This window comes from Poromitra crassiceps (assembly GCF_964638095.1).
Source record: "Poromitra crassiceps genome assembly, chromosome: 21".
Classification (NCBI taxonomy): domain Eukaryota; kingdom Metazoa; phylum Chordata; class Actinopteri; order Beryciformes; family Melamphaidae; genus Poromitra; species Poromitra crassiceps.
In genome coordinates, this window is record NC_139638.1 from 19902625 (window position 1) to 19921096 (window position 18472).

At 43.5% G+C, this 18472-nt stretch overlaps 2 protein-coding genes across 2 annotated transcripts; both read right to left on the minus strand.

The window, feature by feature from the left end:
- Positions 1-2904: 2904 nt before the first annotated feature.
- btc (betacellulin, epidermal growth factor family member) lies at positions 2905-12552 on the minus strand (the record flags this gene model as incomplete). Its single annotated transcript, XM_083657793.1, has 6 exons — positions 2905-3029; positions 3187-3341; positions 5256-5402; positions 6507-6627; positions 9932-10039; positions 12513-12552. The coding sequence occupies 5 exons, from the start codon at positions 12550-12552 to the stop codon at positions 3191-3193; spliced, it is 567 nt and encodes a 188-aa protein (XP_083513919.1). The 3' UTR covers positions 2905-3029; positions 3187-3190.
- A 3446-nt stretch (positions 12553-15998) lies between these two features.
- On the minus strand, positions 15999-17370 carry gng10 (guanine nucleotide binding protein (G protein), gamma 10). The gene is made up of 3 exons (XM_083657795.1): positions 17245-17370; positions 16372-16498; positions 15999-16261 (listed from the first exon to the last, which is right to left on the minus strand). Exons 1-2 carry the CDS (start codon positions 17323-17325, stop codon positions 16373-16375), a joined length of 207 nt encoding a protein of 68 aa, XP_083513921.1. The 5' UTR covers positions 17326-17370; the 3' UTR covers positions 15999-16261; position 16372.
- Between the last annotated feature and the right edge of the window lie 1102 nt (positions 17371-18472).

Below are 18472 nucleotides of genomic sequence, written 5' to 3' on the forward strand. Positions count from 1 at the left end.
GGATTCTGATTCTGAAGGTATTCTACAACGTTACATTTGAAAGAATGAGATACAGTATAAACTGTGTTACAATCAGTTTGTGTCAAGGACCAATTGAGTTACAAGATCAAAGCATTGTACCAACAGGATTAACATCATGTCAAAGGGTGATATGTGTTGTTTTCACACGCTCAGACTGGAATCTGTCACATCTGTCATCACACGGTGACCCCCCGTTTAGTAGAGTATCACCATAGCAACACAACACAACAACAAAAACAGCAACCAAAGTACAACCAGCTGGAGGGGATCATAATTAAAGTAGGTGCCAGAATGACTTTGAATATGTCTCGCATGTTTATAGTGTATATTGTGAATAGTGCATCTAGCCTATTGTGTGTATTTACTGCACACCGAATGACCCGTTTGGGGGTAATAAAAGTCTTGAAATTGAACTTGATCATCGGGATCACGGGTGAGTTCAAGGACCTTTCCAAGGAAGCCGCGACGTTTATCTGCAAGTGAACGTCAGCCAGCGGCACTTCTGTGGACTTGAGCTCTTTCGGGCCCGTGACGAGACCCAGAGAGAAACATGACGCAGTTTATAGACTGCGAAGATAAGTGTCAACTCAAATAACATTTCTTTAGCCAACACTAAGCAGCACGGGTGAATTCAGCTCTTTGATATCAACGATTACGATTCAAACATGGTTCATTTGACAAATTATTCAAAGGGACAGATCATGTGTAGAATCTTTTTATTGAAAACGGCTGACATTTAAATAGCAGTGAAGAGAAAAGTTGCTGACGCACTTTGTCGTCTCTTCGTTCCCCATTTAGAGCGGGGTAGTTAATATACATAAGAGATAAACATTGCAGCCAGTGAAAGGGGCCGGCAGTCTGGAAAGTGTCTGGGACAGTGGAGCACTTTCACCTGGGGTTGAGTCCGCGTACACAGGCACGGCTGTTCTGGCCCCGTAGCTTAGCAGGCTGCGTGGGTCCAAATATACAGATCAAAACGCCTCCAGCAACAAGTTCACCTTGTCCTGCTCACAGAGTTGGTCATCCTCCAACCCAGGAGCCCAGAGAAGCAACCTCACTATATCAACCCCATCTCCCAAAAAATGGTAAAATAGCAAGCTCTTCTTGCATTGGTAATGTCGACGAGTAACAATATTCTCTAAGAGTCGAAGCGATGTTGAGAGTCGAAGTGATTTTTGTTGATTGTAAATACATGTTCTGAAGTATATATATATCATGATGTGAAATGAAACTAATTGCACAACCAAGTGGTATATAACGGTGAAACAGACGCAAGTATAAATAGAGCATTTTTGTGTGTACATACGGTATTCATATTGTGAACGATCCATACCTTCGATAGAGACACTGCGTAACGCGTCATCATTCAGAAGCCACGCCCAAGACGGGGGAAAACAGAAAGCCCCCCCTCCAATCCTGGCGTTCTCCTATGTCACGTGCATGGTTGCGTGCGTGTTGCACAAAAAGATCGTATCTACGGAAGATGAACACTCCAACTTACTTCCTAGACAGCTAGATCCACATTTTTCTTCTCGCCAATTCCCAATGGCTTCCTTGTTTTGCTCAGGAGTACAAAAAAACTTGAACTGGCGATTTTTTACATTTTGTTGTCTGCGCAGCCCCACCACACAACAGCTTTTAGCTATGTTTAATTCAAGGAAAATTACGCTGGTGTGTGGAAATGAACGGAGCTTTTCCCCCGTGATGGGCGTGGCCTATTTCATGCAGTGTCTCTATACCTTCGATGCATAACAAGTAGGGGTGTCACGATACACTCAGTTCACGATACGATACGTATCACGATACTGGGTTCACGATAACGATACGATACGATACGATTTTAACAATATTTTTTTAAACTTGAATAATGACAATATATGACTGGAAAAGTAGTATTTTATTTGAAATGCACAAATACAAAACATGCTGTTGTGGGAAATTGTTATTACAATAACAACTAGAAAAAACATGAGATTGGAGATAAGGCTTATCTTGAAATAGAATGAGTTACACCGTCACTTAGATTTACTTTGAACTAAAAGGTTTCTCAGCAGTATAAATTCTCATTATGCATCTTCAGTTTTTCTTCAAACTCAAACAAGACTTTTCTTAGTCTATTTTTTATGCATCTTCAGTTTTTCCTGTCAAGTAAACAGTTTTGCCAGAAACTCAATTGAATGGTTTCTCTCCTGTATAACTTCTCATGTGTCTCTTCAGAGACTTGTTCAACTGAACTACTTTCCACACATTGAACTTCAACAAACAAAGACGTTTCTTTGTCTACTTTTGGAAAAAAAAAAAAAAAAAAAAAAAAAAAAAAAATTCACGATATGAGATTTCATCTCAACGATACATATCGTGACGTTTTACTATCGCGAAATTTCGTGGGACGATATATTGTGACACCCCTAATAACAAGAGTCCTCCAAAGATTACCTGGAGTGAAGCGTCTTCTTCATCATACGTGCTCTCAGAATCTCTTTTGCCCCTTTTCCACTGAGATTCTCCCCTACAGGCTACATTGACTTAACATGTGTGTCCCCATGGAGATTGATAACCCGATCAACCGTTACCATGTGCAGCCAGGGAGTCAAGTCAATTGGCAAATCACAGCTTTTTTCCATCGTAGTGACACTTCTTCTTAGCGCGGTGCAGCCAGCAGCAGCACTGGGTGAAAGGCATTATAGGCAAGAAGGGCACTGTCATTCCTCTACGGAGAAGATAAAGCACTCTGTTCACCAAACAAGCAACACGTTGAGAGACTGAACTCCCACACTCTGCACGAGCATATCGTTAATCCAAGGCGCTTTCTTTGCCCGGGGATCTTTGGTGCTTTTGAAGCTTCAGACAGAAGAGGATGGTTCTGGATCTGTTGTGTTATCGCTTTGGGTTCAGACCAGCTCTGACACACACACAAAGACCCAGTGATCCTTTCTACAGTTCTCTCCTCTTTAGCAGGTCTCAGTCCTGTCCAGCAGAGAGGGACCAAGTATAGCATGCTGCAGCCACTGCAAGACAAATGACGGCAACAGCTGTCACATAAAATCCCTCATATCTAAACAGCTACACACACGCGCGTGTGTGTGTGTGTGTGTGTGTGTGTGTGTGCGCGCACGTGCACGCACACACACAGACACACACACGCGTGCACGCTCATACACACACCTTCTCATACAGCATTGGTGTGTTGCGGTTCTGTTGAGTCCGGCGTTAGCGTTGTGTGTGTGGCGCTGGTGTCCATCATACTGAGCTTCTCTGTCTCGTTCCTTGGTTCCTCGTCGCGCCGCCTCCCCCTCTGCCTGCACAGCCTGTACCTACGACTGACAGAAACAACCACGTTACAGAGCCACGTTTTCCAATAAAGACACTGCAAATAGTATTGTTGTTCATAGGCACTAGCAATGGTGATAGCTTTTCAATGGAACTCAATCGCCAGAAAAAAACGTTGGCATTTTACGTGTCTGAAACGTGGCATTTTACGTCTAACAATCTCAACGTGAATTCGAAAACCTCGCTGTTTTTCCAACGTTAAACGCAAATAAAACAATTTTGGTTAGGTTTAACGTTAGGCAACAAACTTGACTTGGTTAGGTTTAGGCAACTAAAGCAACTTGGTTAAGGTCACAGAGGCCATTTACACCTGGCGTTAACATGTGTTTTCTGTGATCAGATTGCAATCAGATTGTGTTTTATCACTTGAAATGCCAGGTGTAAACACCCCCAAAACGCATTGAAGATGGATTGCAATCTGATCTGCCAAACCACCTCCGGAGGTGGTCAGGGATGCATTGTGTAGACATTGAACACAAGTGTAAATAAATGCAATGTGTCCTCTCAATCTGGATACAGCAACTTTATGCGGATTGAGAGGACGACCATTTCTGCAATCTGATTGCAATCAGATTGCAATCAGATTGCAGAAAATGCATGTTAACGCCAGGTGTAAATGACCTCATAGGGTTATGGTCTTGGTTGGGGTTAAAAAAACGAAAGTAAAAACTCGGGAGTCAAAGAAACAAACAAGACAGAGACGCTACAGATCCACCAATGCCTTGGTTTTGCCCTTTGGCGCCAGTGATGTTGTTCAACATGAGACAGAGACTCTAGGACATGTATAACATTCACATACCCATTCAGCTATGCACTTTTCTAGATACATGAATGTGGGCAGCACTTTACATTACATCTTGGTAACAACATTGTAATAGGTAATAGGTAACCAAGGTAATAACCAGGTAATAGCTTGGTATTAGCAGGCCGCTATCGGGGGCGGCAGACTCCTAGTGTTCCCTGGTAATCCCTACGATAGATGTTTGGTTTAATCTAATATTACCATGAAATTTAATTTCTCCGTTATTACCATTTGTTTCTGCCCTTGTTACCCTGGACCGGTTAGCCTATTACATAAATTTCAGTTAATTACTGTACATGATATTACCTAATTATTACTTCTTTATTATCACACTATTAGCATGTTGTCACCGAGCTGTAATGTAAATTTCGACCCACATTCATTCACATATCTTTCTAGAAACGTGACATGCAATGTATTTTGGTTCATGAATGTTGGTATTCTACAGTACATAGCCTGTCCGTGCCAATATGCATTACTGTATAGTGTATATAATGTAGGGATGTCACAATATATCGTCCCACAATATATCGCGATATCAAAACGTGACAATATGTATCGTTGAGATGAGATCTCATATCATGAGAAAAAGAAGCTGACCATGGTGGCACTGATCTGCATCTGATTGCATGCTCGCTCTCCTTTTCATTGCTTTGTTTGAACAGACGAGGGACGTCACAGACACGGAGGATGAAGATGATGAAATGACTCAAATTGGCGTGGAGGATGCCCCCTCAACTTACAAATCGATCGCAATAAAATATTGTTAAAATATCGTATCGTATCGTTATCGCGAAGCCAATATCGTGTATCGTATCGTGAACTGAGTGTATCGTGAACTGAGTGTATCGTGAACTGAGTGTATCGTGAACTGAGTGTATCGTGAACTGAGTGTATCGTGACACCCCTAGTATAATGCCAACATTTTATTCTGGCAACTGCTGTTTCAATAAGAAAGTTTGTACATTTTTACACTTTGTTATCTCTCTCTTTCTCTCTCCCACACACGCACATGCACACGCACACACACACACACACACACACACACACACACACACACACACACACACACACACACACACACACACACACAAAGGCTCACCTTGAACAGATGCAGATAAATACAATGAGAAGAATCAGGAAAACGAGGCCGGCGATGACGCAGGCGATGATGATCTGTCGCTGCTCTCCTATTCGCCAGTCCAGGTCCACATATTCACACCTGGCACCAATGAAACCCTGCTCACACCTGGGACAGGAAGGAGAGGACTTTTCAATGATCGTTTTAGATCCATACTGTAGTTTCATTATGACTGGTGACTCCTTTGCTTCCATCTGTTCCCCACACTTCTCAGAATAGAGAGGCAAAGTGACCGCCTACTTCCTGCTTCAGCACTGAACCAGAGATTTTCATCCGCCATTTATTTGCCCATAGACATTTCGTAAAATGTGTATAAAAATAGTTTCACTGGTTCAAACCAAACGGTACAGATATACAGTATTTAGAAACAAGAGAGATCACATAACATTTCGCTGGGACCAAAACATAAAGATTTTTATTTATTTATTTTTTATTTTTTTGTCAGAGTGAAATGTTCTATGGTCTCTCCAGATTATAGCGTTAGCTGAACCGTTTGGTTTCGACGAAGTAAAACTATTTTATAAGCATTTTACGAAATGTGTATGGGAAAATAAATGGCGGATGAAAATCCCTGGTCCAGTGCTGAAGCAGGAAGTAGGCGGTCACTTTGCCTCTCTATATGGAAAGATCGCTATGCTGCAAAGTACGTTGTAGCTAAACCTTTGCGAGGCAGCTGGATCATGAGATCGCGATCACATGGCAAATGCATCTTGCCACGCTCCAATCGATTGGCTTGAATCCAAACCAAACGCGGTTCGCAACCAATCAGCATCCTATGAGCCCGCCCCGTAGCCTCATGCTACGGGGCGGGCTTTAGGTGTGAGGCACAGCGAGCGCGAGACATGATAGACAGATGGTTCATCCAATCACCTGCAAGGTATTTTTTGTGTAAGTGCCTGCCCTTTGAAACGGTTTCCCCCGACGACTTGTTCCCAGATGGTTATGTGACACACACACAGACACACACACACACACACACACACACGCTCATTTCCATATTTGGTCATTTGGATTCTGTTGTTGACTCTCTCCTCGGCTACCATTCGCTCTGTTTACACCTTTCTGCCTTCACCTCCTTGTCAATTCTTTCCTCTGTCCTTCGTCGAGCGCTCTGTCTAACGTGGGCTCCCCTCCCCTCCTCCTTCTCTATGCCTCTACCCATCCATGTCCCCATCATACCTCCATCCTTCTGCAGTAGAAGAAGTCTCTTACCTGCAAGAAGGTGCCTCCTGCAGCTTAATGTAACGGCACGCCCCGTGGACGCAGTAGTGCTTCAGATCCTTGGGACATTCGGAGTAGTGGCCATTCCACTGTCCTGTATCTTCAGCATCTGCTGTTGTAGATGTGTGACACAGGACAACATTTAAAACGTGCTGAAGGAGGACTTTGCTTTAACAACAGCATTTCATTCAACATCCGTTAAAGCAGTGGTTCCCAACCTTTTATGTCATATGTACCCCTTAAGCTGTTTTTCCATGCCAATAGTACCCCCTCACTCATGCGTGTTGATGATTCTCCTAAATTTGTTGTTTAACTTTTAGTTGAAATGCAGACAAACATGTAAATCCATACAAAATATTTGTTTCACTGAACTGCTGGTGTTTGGGCTTGGCCTTTTTTTCCCTTTTGTCACCAGTCCCCCCAAACCTGTTTCTGGAGCGACAGCAACTGAATGTTTTTGAGCCATTTATCAGCATAGCAGTTGACACTTGCCAGGGGGAATAGTTGCAGCGCGGACGTACCATTTTAACATTGGACTTATGAAATGACTTGGAATGCCATATATATATTTAAATCATTTTGGAAGTAAATTGTAATCTCAAATCTTTCCAAGTAGCCCCTGCAAGCTGCTCAAGTACCCCTAGGGGTACACGTACCGCTGGTTGGGAATCACTGCGTTAAAGGAACAGTGCATCCAAAAATGACAATTCTGTCATCACATCATCCTCATTGCCAGTGGAAACACAGAGAACCATTGTCAAAATAGTGACTGGTTTTCTCTGGCGGTGTGCTGGCAACCTCCCTGTGTGTTATATAGACAAACTTCACCTGTGTTTCAACTGGCATGAGGGTGAGCAGACGACGAGAGAATTTTCATTTTTGGGTGAACTGTTCCTTTAACGTTCACACACTCAGTATGCAAACTGACTGAACTCACAAACGAAGACGTCCTCATATTACGTAGTACACACTGGAACTGTGTCATGTTCTATTAGTGTCCTGCTCCTCCATGCAACCTGCACAGCTTGCCTCCCTGACCCACAGCCTCACACTCTGGAATGGCCCCGCCCCCTGGTATGGCCCCGCCCCCCCGGCATATATATAGACTGCAGGCAATATGATCCGGACAGGAAGCCGGACGAATTAGTGCCAGGAACAACCTGATGTCATCAAGGTCTAATGAAACGCATGCCTGTGAAAATAACACGATTCTAAGACGACACTTTCTATAGATCAAACTCGTGTAAACAAAGTCATGATAAAGTTGCGATTCCCTTTCTCTCTGCCTCTCTGTCTCTTTCTCTCTCTCAGAGTTCCTCTCTGTCTCTTTCTATTTTTAATATTTAGTAACCCATCTTCATCCCCCATTAGTGCTGATTTTAATTGATTTATCCTGGTTGCTGCTCCACCCTCTGCCGATCTGGGGGAGAGCCGAAACTGGCTCCATGCTTCCTCCGAGACATGGGCAGTTAGCCGGCCGCTTCTTTTCACCTGAAGCTTCACCGGTAGGACATAGCACGTGGGAGGATCACGAGTTCCCCCTCCCTCCGGAACAGGCGCCCCGAACGACCAGAGGAGGCACCACTTCAGCGACCAGGATATTCCATGTTTTTGGTGTGGGGGTTCCTATATGAAGGAAACCCCCGGGAGGCACGGGGAGAACATGCAAACTCCACACAGAAAGGCCCTTTTTGACGACCCCACCCGGGCGGCGGGCACTCGAGGACATGCGGACGGGGCACGCACTCCTTCAGCGCTCGCAGCGTCCCAGGTGGGAATCGAACCCAGGACCTTCTAGCTGTGAGGCGACAGCGCTTACCACTGCACCACCGTGCCCCACACACACACACACACACACTCGCTTGCTAGTTTGCTGAATTTATGACCACGCAACCTGCAGCTATCCTTCTCAAACCTCAAGGCAGTACCGCTATCTATTTACTACTACCAATTCCCAGGAGACGATGTTTGAACTAGCGCTCGTAAAAGAACACCGAAACCTGAGCAGCACGGGCCTTTTGCAATTACCTCTGTGTCGAAAAAGACAAATATCCAGTTACAAAAAAAAGAAGACGAAAAACCGTCAAAAACTTTCAATCAATTGAACATCAGTGGATTTATTATAGTAAATAACTTTTTACATCCCCATCCCCGAATCACCGCGGCGTTCACAAGCAACGACGAGATTTAGAACCCTAAAAACGTATGACAAGGAAGTGACCGGGCCACTTATAAAGAGACGGTGTTGTATTCCTCAACAGCACGGGGGAGCTGAGAACAACTAGGCCAGCCAGGCCCCGGAGAGGTATGGCCACTTTACTTACAACTCTCTGGACAGGCTGAAATATGACACCTCGGTAGTCTCCACAGTGCACTGGCTCTCCTCTCCTCTCTTCCTGTGTGTGTGTGTGTGTGTGTGTGTGTGTGTGTGTGTGTGTGTGTGTGTGTGTGTGTGTGTGTGTGTGTGTGTGTGTGTGTGTGTGTGTGTGTGTGTGTGTGTGTGTGTGTGTGTGTGTGTGTGCGTGCGTGCGTGCGTGTGTGTGTCTGTGTGTCTCAATAGAGAGGCAAAGTGACCGCCTACTTCCTGCTTCAGCACTGTACCAGAGATTTTCATCCGCCATTTATTTTCCCATAGACATTTTGTAAAATGCTTATAAAAAATAGTTTTACTTGTTCAAACCAAACGGTTCAGATATATTTAGAATCGGGAGAGACCGCGTAACATTTCAATCGGACCAAACGCGTAAAAGAATTGCGGATTTAAAGAAAATATTCTTTCGATGTCGTTTCGGTCCGAGTGAAATGTTCTAGGGTCTCTCCCGATTCTAAATATAGCCGAACCGTTTGGTGTGACGGAGTAAAACTATTTTTATACGCATTTTACGAAATGTCTGTGGGAAAATAAATGGCGGAGGAAAATCTCTGGTCCAGTGCTGAAGCAGGAAGTAGGCGGTCACTTTGCCTCTCTATGTGGAAAGATCGTTATGCTGCAAAGTACGTTGTAGCTAAACCTTTGCGAGGCAGCTGGATCATGAGATCGCGATCACATGGCAAATGCATCTTGCCACGCTCCAATCGATTGGCTTGAATCCAAACCAAACGTGGTTCGCAACCAATCAGCATCCTATAAATCTCTGGTCCAGTGCTGAAGCAGGAAGTAGGCGGTCACTTTGCCTCTCTGTTATCTTGCCGTCACTCTATCATCTTACTTTGTGTGTCTTCCTATTGTGTGTGTGCGTGCGTGCGGGCGTGCACGACGTGCTTTTGTGGTCTGTCCACTCTTCCATAAACGTCCATGTTCAAACTTCAAAGCAACACTCTATGACTTTTACGACACACTACACCGCACAGAGGGGAAACCCTCCCCGCCCTCCTCCTGTGTGTGTGTGTGTGTGTGTGTGTATATCTGACTGTACCTGTGCAATTGTTTCTGTTGCCATGGTGACGACAGGAGGACACAGTTCGATTGGCAGACTCCTCGGTGGCATTCCACTCTGCCAGGGAGTATTTGCATAGGGCCAGAGCTGTAGCCAGGAACACAAACAAAGCTGATCACACACACACACACACACACACACACACACACAACACACACACACACACGCACACACACACAACAAACACACACAGACATACACACGCCCATATGCACATGCACAATGCGCAAACATCGTAACCAATCTCTCACATTCCACTTCTACGTAAAAAGGAAAGGACCATTAAGGCAGTGGTTCTCAACGTGGGGTCCGGGGGACCACCAGGGGCTCCTTGAAGGGGTCCCAGGGGCAAATTGATCAACTTCACCATTATTTAATTTAAAATTATTATATCATTGTAGTAGATAGAAGAATTGCTATTTTGACCAAAGTCTCACAGTTGTCTCTCTACCTACAATACTAAGGCCATGATCACATTACAGGCAAATCCGATTAGCTGATAAAGTCATTAATCATCATTATCTTGATTGGTTTCCCAAATCTGATTTGGGAGAGTGTGTCCGCACTGCCACAAATCTGATTCTCAAGTCGGATCTGTGTGTCCAGACCTAAACAGCCGATCTGCATGGGTTGCTGTAAATACATACGTTGGTGACGTGGTTTTCCTGCGCTGAAGCATTTGATGACGAGTTGCGAGTGACGTTCAAATCAGATTTGGTGGATCTGACACATCAGTCAAAAGCACATTTGAAGCAGATTGGAAACTACCTCCATATGTGGTTTGGGGACAAGTGACACAAATCACTCTTGGAGCATCCAGACTCATAAAACCAATCTGGATAAAGTCATTAATAGGTCACTAAAGTTCACAAATCAGATTTGGCCTCCTAGTCTGAACATGGCCATAGAGTCATGGAATTCTGGATCAAATCATATCTAGCAATGAAAAAAACATCCTCAGATTTAGATCTACAAGACACAGAGAGACCGAAAGAAAACTCATTAAATACTCAATTAGCTGTCCTTGATATGAAAAAGGTTGAGAATCGCTGCATTAATAAAGGATAAACGTGTAATATAGAAGTAGACTAGACTATAACGATCACAATGCAGGTGATAGGTGAATACCTGCTGAGTCACGACAGCGACCTTACAGGGTAGGAAGAAGGGACAGTTGCGATTCCTTCTCCCGCCCCAACCGCTCACCCTCCCTCCTACCTCTGTTACACACACATACAGGCAGGCACACACTTATATATACTACCCGAGGCAGTGGTTCTCAAATGGGGGTCTGAGGACCCCCCAGGGGTCCGTGGCACTTTGCAAGGGGGTCCGCGCAAAGTTTTCAGGAACATAAAAATAAAAACTTTTTTTTTGCGTGCAAAAGCTCCATAGTTCAACGAAAATATGGTATGCTTTAAATCTAAAATGGTTCATGGATTACATTCTAATCGAACAAACTTATCAATTTAAAAGTCAAGCACGTTACCGTGGAAACAATTAAGCTTAGTCCAAAATCACAAATCAGAATGAGGGGGGTCCCCGGTATATTTTCTATCTTGTAAGGGGGTCTTTGGTTGAAAAACATTTGAGAACCTCTGAACCGAGGTGCTCAGGTACAGTCACAGAGCAGTTTGATGGAGTTGAACACAGACTGTGTAAACCTATCAGACACATGACCTGTCTTCTACCTAAAATGTCAGCTTTCATGCTACTATAGACTAGAGAGGCTTTGACAATGATTGCTGTAGGGAATATATATATATAGCTGGTGTGTGGACTCTCTATTTAATCATTAACTCATACTCGGCACTGAGAGAGGTGTCCAGCCGTAGCTACTACACTGGGCGAGACGAGAGCAGTGTCTTGAAACTGCAAAATGACAGTTATGCCATTCAAGTTATGCCCATCGACGTAAAGAAACGGTCAAGTGGATGCATACAATGGCATTTTACACGAACACGGTCTATGTCCTGTGAGAGGGAAAATCACCACAAAGATGATAGTAAAGTTAACATACACAAATAGTGTAGTAGCTGTACTGTACCGTACTGTAGCTGCTACCATTCATTGCGTGTGTCTAATGTTTAATTGTATGTTTAATTGGGTATATGCTATTTGCACCTGTGCAAACAGAACGTCAACTATGTTTAAGTATGTTTAAAGTATGCACATGACATGTGCACCTATGTGCAGTGAATATGCGACAGTCTCTGACTTGTCTTATCACTCTACTGCCTTATTGCTTGTTGTGTCTCTTGTTGTTTTCCTGCACTCATATGCCCTGTTATATTTGTACTATGTTGTAAACGGAGTTCACAGCACAAGAATTTCACACGTGATACTTGTACTACGGAGTGACAATAAAAATCTTGAATCTTGAAGGTTAGGAGAAGAACATAATCTGATATATATAGACCAGATTCTATACAGCATCTCTCCCTGGGTTGCCAAACTTTGCTGTGGTGATAACAAAAAAGATAAAACGTGCATTCTGTTTACAATGTACAGGTAGGCAAGGTGAACATATAGGAGGATAAAACAATCGTAAACAACGTACCTGTTAGTATCCCCACATACACTCTGTGCACCTTGGCCATCTTCTCCTCGCTGGATCTAAGTGCTGTAGGGTCAAGACATGAAAACTAGAGCCTGTGTTGTTGACGAATACAGCTCGACGCGGACTGATCCCACCACCACACCAGCTGTAGGAGGTATCCAAGAGTAGATTGCATCGTGCTCCTTCATGGAGAGTTGAGTTTATAGTCGGCCAGGAAAAGTGTGATGCCACCCGGGGAAGTAAGGTGCCTGGCTGCCCTGGACCGTGACTGCCCCCAGCAGCAGAGTATGGAGGAATAAAGGGGGCGGGACTGAAACCCAAACCCTGCTCCCCCCCGCCCCTAAAAGGTTTAACCCATTGATACCTGATGCAGCATTTGCGTGTATATCCCTCATTTGTGTGTGTATCCCTTTAAGAACGTGAACCACGTCTTAAAGGGATACACACACGCATATCAGGTATCAATGGGTTAAAGGAGAACACAACTCCATTCAGGAATTTGGTGTTATCTCTCTGGCCGAGTAGCTCCAGTCATTCTTCTGGAGTTTCTCATTCTTAAGAATGAAATGACACATTCATTGACAATGAATGGCACTTTTAAATGTGTTGACTTAAAGCACGTGTCAAACTCAAGAGGCCGCGACACGGCTAAAAATAGCAATTGTTGTATTGAATAATATTTGTATGCTGCTGTGTTGTCTATTTGCCATTGTTTTCCCTATAATTCTGCTTTCAGAGCTAGTTATTAAGTATTAAGTTATTACTAAGAAACAATAACAATCAAATCAACCAATCATAATGCGATACATTAATATCATGTTAAAACCAGCCCTTTGAGGGCAACCAATCATAATGCTGATGTGGCCCAGGATGAAATTGAGCTTGACCCCCCCGGTTCTTAAACTTTAAGTCAGGGGTGTCAAGCTCCTTAAAGGATAAGTTCACCCAAAAATGAAAATTCTGTCGTTATACTCACCCCCATGCCGATGGAAGGATGAGTGAGGTTTTGTACAAAAACCACTGTTGCAGCATTCTCATAAACAACCGAAGTGATGGTGATAACTTGGGGAAAAAAAGGCTCCACTGCTCATCTGGCATAATCCAAGTCAACAAAAGCCCCGAGACGCCAAGTTGACTTGAAAATACATAATTTACACCAGTGGTTCTCAACTGGTCAAGCCTCACGACCCACATTTTCCCTTAGTTATTAAGTCATGACCCAATTTTCAGAATTTAGCCTAACTTTGTAGGGTAATTTAGCCCCCTTCACAACAAGCTAGCATGGCATGTTAGAAAGACAGTCATGTTGGCCTCAATGAGTAGAAGCACACATCCAACTCAAAACAGCCCCGCGATCCACTTTTGGGTCCCGGCCCGCCAGTTGGGAAACACTGATTTACACCCTGTGAAGAAGAACAAGTGCTGGTGGGGTTACTGCAGCCTGCTACAGTGAAGACTTTGGCTAAATACAGGGTAAATTACATCTTTTCAAGTCAATTTGCCATCTTGGATTATGCCAGTATAAAATACAGTCAAATAGTACCTCTCTGCAGAGCCGGAGAGCCCAGCAGTTCTACCTGCCACACTGATACATATTATAGCCTCTATAGCCTATGTATCAGTGTGGCTGGCAGTAAACCTGACGCTGCCAGATGGATGGGAACATGTGTTCCCTCTATTGGCCTGCAGATGGCACTAGTTGACCACATGATCTTACAAAGTAGACTCCGAGCAATAGCTATCCATTATACAGTAGTATGCTAAACTTTAGATATATAACCTATTATATAGACGGTTTTCACGGAATTGGGTTGCTATGGGAACAGTTTGAACCCTATCTTATTTCCTGTCAGCTATTGCATTAGCAAACATTGCAACAGGAAGTAAGCTAGCGGCAATTTTGAATGTTTATGTTGTCAAATTAAAAGCGTCTATAGATGGGTCACCGCAGGCTCTGCCAATTTTAACAAATTGTCGCAGCAAGTCTCCTAAATGGGTGTGGTCAACCATTGACTCAAACCCGCCGAAAGTCTCGTGTCAAAAGTGGGCGTGTCAAAATATATATATATATATTTTTCCCCCAGATTTTTAAAAATCCCATTTTTACCCCCATTAGTGCTAATTTTAATTTATTTATCCTGGTTGCTGCTCCATCCTCTGCCGATCTGGGGAGAGCCGAAACTGGCTCCATGCTTCCTCCGAGACATGGGCAGTTAGCCAGCCGCTTCTTTTCACCTGACAGGGGAAGCTTCACCGGTGGGACATAGCGCGTGGGAGGATCACGCTATTCCAACAAGTTCCCCTCCCTCCGAACAGGCGCCCCGAACGACCAGAGGAGGCACCACTTCAGCGACCAGGATATTGCATGTTTTGGTGAGGGGTTCCTATATGAAGGAAACCCCCAGGGGGCACGGGGAGAACATGCAAACTCCACACAGAAGGGCCCTTTTATGACGACCCCACCCGGGCGGTGGGCACCCAAGGACAGGCGGACGAGCACGCACTCCCTCAGCGCTCACAGCGTCCCAGGTGGGAATCGAACCCAGGGCCTTCTAGCTGTGAGGCGACAGCGCTTACCACTGCGCCACCGTGCCCCCCCCCCCAAAAAATAGATAGTTATAAAAGACTAAACTCATTCCTGATCATTCTCAAGCTTAAAGAGTGTAAAAATGGAGGAACATGTGATGTTCTCAATGTAGGATATTTGAACAAAGATGTTAGGAGAGGAGGGATCAACGTCGGAGAGCTATTGAGACTCTTGAGACTCGTCCCAGGATAGTGCGTTGAGGGGAAAGGGAAGTGACCAAGCACTATGCTAGTCATGCAAGACCTATTGCATAGCCAGGGGTCTGTTAGCTTGTTTGTTTGGTTTCTGGTGCACTTCTCTAAAATCTTCAGTGTTCTAAAATAGGAGCTCCATTTTAGTACACACACACACACACACACACACACACACACACACACACACACAGAGAGAGAGATAAATCAAATAAAAAGTAAGCCACTGACTAAAGAGTTGATGTCTTTGAATAAAATGAAGGAAAATGCTTCCTATAATCCAAATGAGATACCATCAGTGGTGACGAGTCATATTATTGTTTCTCTAATTTAACATAATATAGCCTCAAGCCTGTCTGAATGAATTCAAATACAGTAGCTTCCATGGCCCAATGGGTGCAGAGAAAGTTTAGCACTGCTCAAGTGTTTGTTGCAGCTTTGAACAGGAAGGGCCAGTTTCCTCTCTCTCTCTCTCTGCCTGTGCTCGAGTCTGAACATCAGGAAGCTAAGATGCCAAGGAGCAATTCAGAGCGCTGCTATAAACATCCGGTTTGTACACTCCATAGATAAACTGCTGCCTGTATCAAAACACAGGGGCCACTTTCAGGATTGGGCCAAAAACATATTTTAGCCCTTAAAAAGAAATGGGAATAAAGCTCCATGCAGAACTTAGATGAAATGGGGAGTTTACCCAAAACCCTTTTTATTATAGTTGAAGAGGCCTCATCAATATACACACAAACAAAAATATCTTGTGGTTCAAAACAGTCACATTTTTGTTAGAGTAACAAATATTGTGTTAAATCTCCCATTTCCACATCTCCTTCAATAACACGAATTTAAAAAGTGAAAAATACATGACATGTACAGTAACAATAAAAAAAAAAGGTGTCCTTCAAATAAAAAAAAAAAGGAAGAAAAAAGTTTTTTGAGTGAGTTGCCAGTTGTCTGTTGCTCCACTCATCCTTCTGCTGTAAACACAAAACATGGATATCTTTGAAGTCCCCCATTTGAAATATCCAGACCCAGCAATGCTCTTCAACGGGTGATATTTTGGTGCAAAGGTTTTTGGTGGACTGACCTCAGAGGACGGCGCAGGAGCGCGGCTCCCTGAAGGGGTTGCTGCCGGTGGGCACCCCGACCAGCAGTGCGTCCTTGCCTGCGTTCTGCAGACAATACTGCTGCAGCTCTGCAGCTGCCTGGGACACCTGGGAATAGGGATGTTCATCAGTTATCGAAAATCGATAATTGATCGTTAAGGAATGGAATCGATCATGTGGAATTTTTATCGATTTTGTTATTATTATTAAAAAAAAAAAATTGCGGACTAGGTTTGGGTGGAATTCGTTCCTCCTCCCCCACTCCATTGCACAGCCGACTAACGTGAGGTGGAGCTTCATATAGTCTCTAGTTTTCTGTATCTTTGTGCCAACAAAACTGTTTTAAACATGGGGAATTCACACCGGCATGCACCGGGGACAGCAGAGTGTTGGAGAGGAGACACATTGAAATAAAGAGTTCATTGAGGAGAACACGTTGTCTTTCGTATTTTCTGCCATAGGCATTCATTTTGTAATATATATATATATATATATATATATATATATATATATAATTAATATGATCGATAATCGATAATTGATCGTTAATTTCCCCCGATTTTCGATTATGGAAATTTTTCAAAATGAACATCCCTAGGCAGCACTGTACAACACTGTACAAGTATGCAGAGATGAAGGCTCCCTCTGAGATGTATTGCATTCCTTGTGAATATTGACTTCCACCAAGATGTTCACCTGAATACAAAACCTTCTGGTGTATCGATTCAACAGGCCAATTAGCATAGAGAAATATGATTCCACCACCTCTAAAGTCACAACATAACTATGCTTAAGCCTTTAGGCTATAGCATATTTACATTCAAATTTATTCTGACTGCTTCCCTTCCAGTTACCTTGATTCTTTCCACACTGGCTTCAAGCTTCAGCTGCTCCACCATTCGCCGCATGTTGGAGAGATTGGAATTCGAGGTCATGGTGGTGGAAGTTGGTTTGGAAGTGAAGTATGTGTCCTCCTTGAAACAGCCTCTTCAGTTCTTTTCACAGCAGTTGACTTCACTATAATGGGCAGCAAAATGCTCACGGAGACGGGCCGGGTTTCTTTCCAAATGGCCTCAGCCTGGTCCACTCCACTCTCACTGTTAACGAGACTATGAAGGATCGGAGGTGCACTGAGCAACCACAAGTATTTGGATAGTGACATTTTTTTTTATTTTGTTTTAGCTCCAGATAAATGTGCAAAAAGCAGACAAGTAAAATGTCCAAACTTGTATGGTCTTTGAGATACATCGATCGAGCTGTATTCTCCTAAAACACATCCACCCATTTGTCTTCCAGATGGGTTATGTATAATATAACTTTATTCGTTGCACTTTTTGAAAACAAGGTTAACAAAGTGATTTACAGGCAGAAAGACTAAAAGTATCACAAGTATAGCGTAGTGATGAGTTGGAAGTAGCACATCGCCACCAGGTGGGTTCATAAGGGGAAAAGGCTATGGGATTTTAGTATGGGGATTTCGGTTAAATGCAGGAAATAAGGTATTTGGTTAACAAAAGTTTATGGGTGTGGAAATTTGTGTTCACAAAGATAATCTTCACAAAGGAAACGAGAACCACATTTTTTATGACTTTTGAAGCGTAAATGTGTGTGTGTGTGTGTGTGTGTGTGTGTGTTTACGCGATTTTCAGACCTGAACACCTGAACACTCAAAGGCAACAGCACAATAACAAAAAATAATTTCACCTCAATCATCTCAATACAGGGTCCAAAATTTACTTTTTTGTTGTCCACCAGCCAAATGGCTAGTGAATGCTCAAACTTTACCAGCCACTCAATAGATTATCATTGTTTTTTGGTTGGTGGGTTAAGTAAATCTACTTGACTTGCATATTTTAACAGCATTTGGCTAGTGGCTGGTGCTAATTTTGGGCCCTGTCTCAATAACGGGTGGTTACGATGTAACCCAGGTTCACTGAGTTGAGAGATTATCTCTCCTATACAAATTTCATTTGTATTGATATTATAATCCTTGATTCATGGCAGCTGGTGTTGAATAGCTCTTTAAGACACATAATCACCTCACCTGGGTGAATGAATCACTACACCTGTGGGTGATTGATT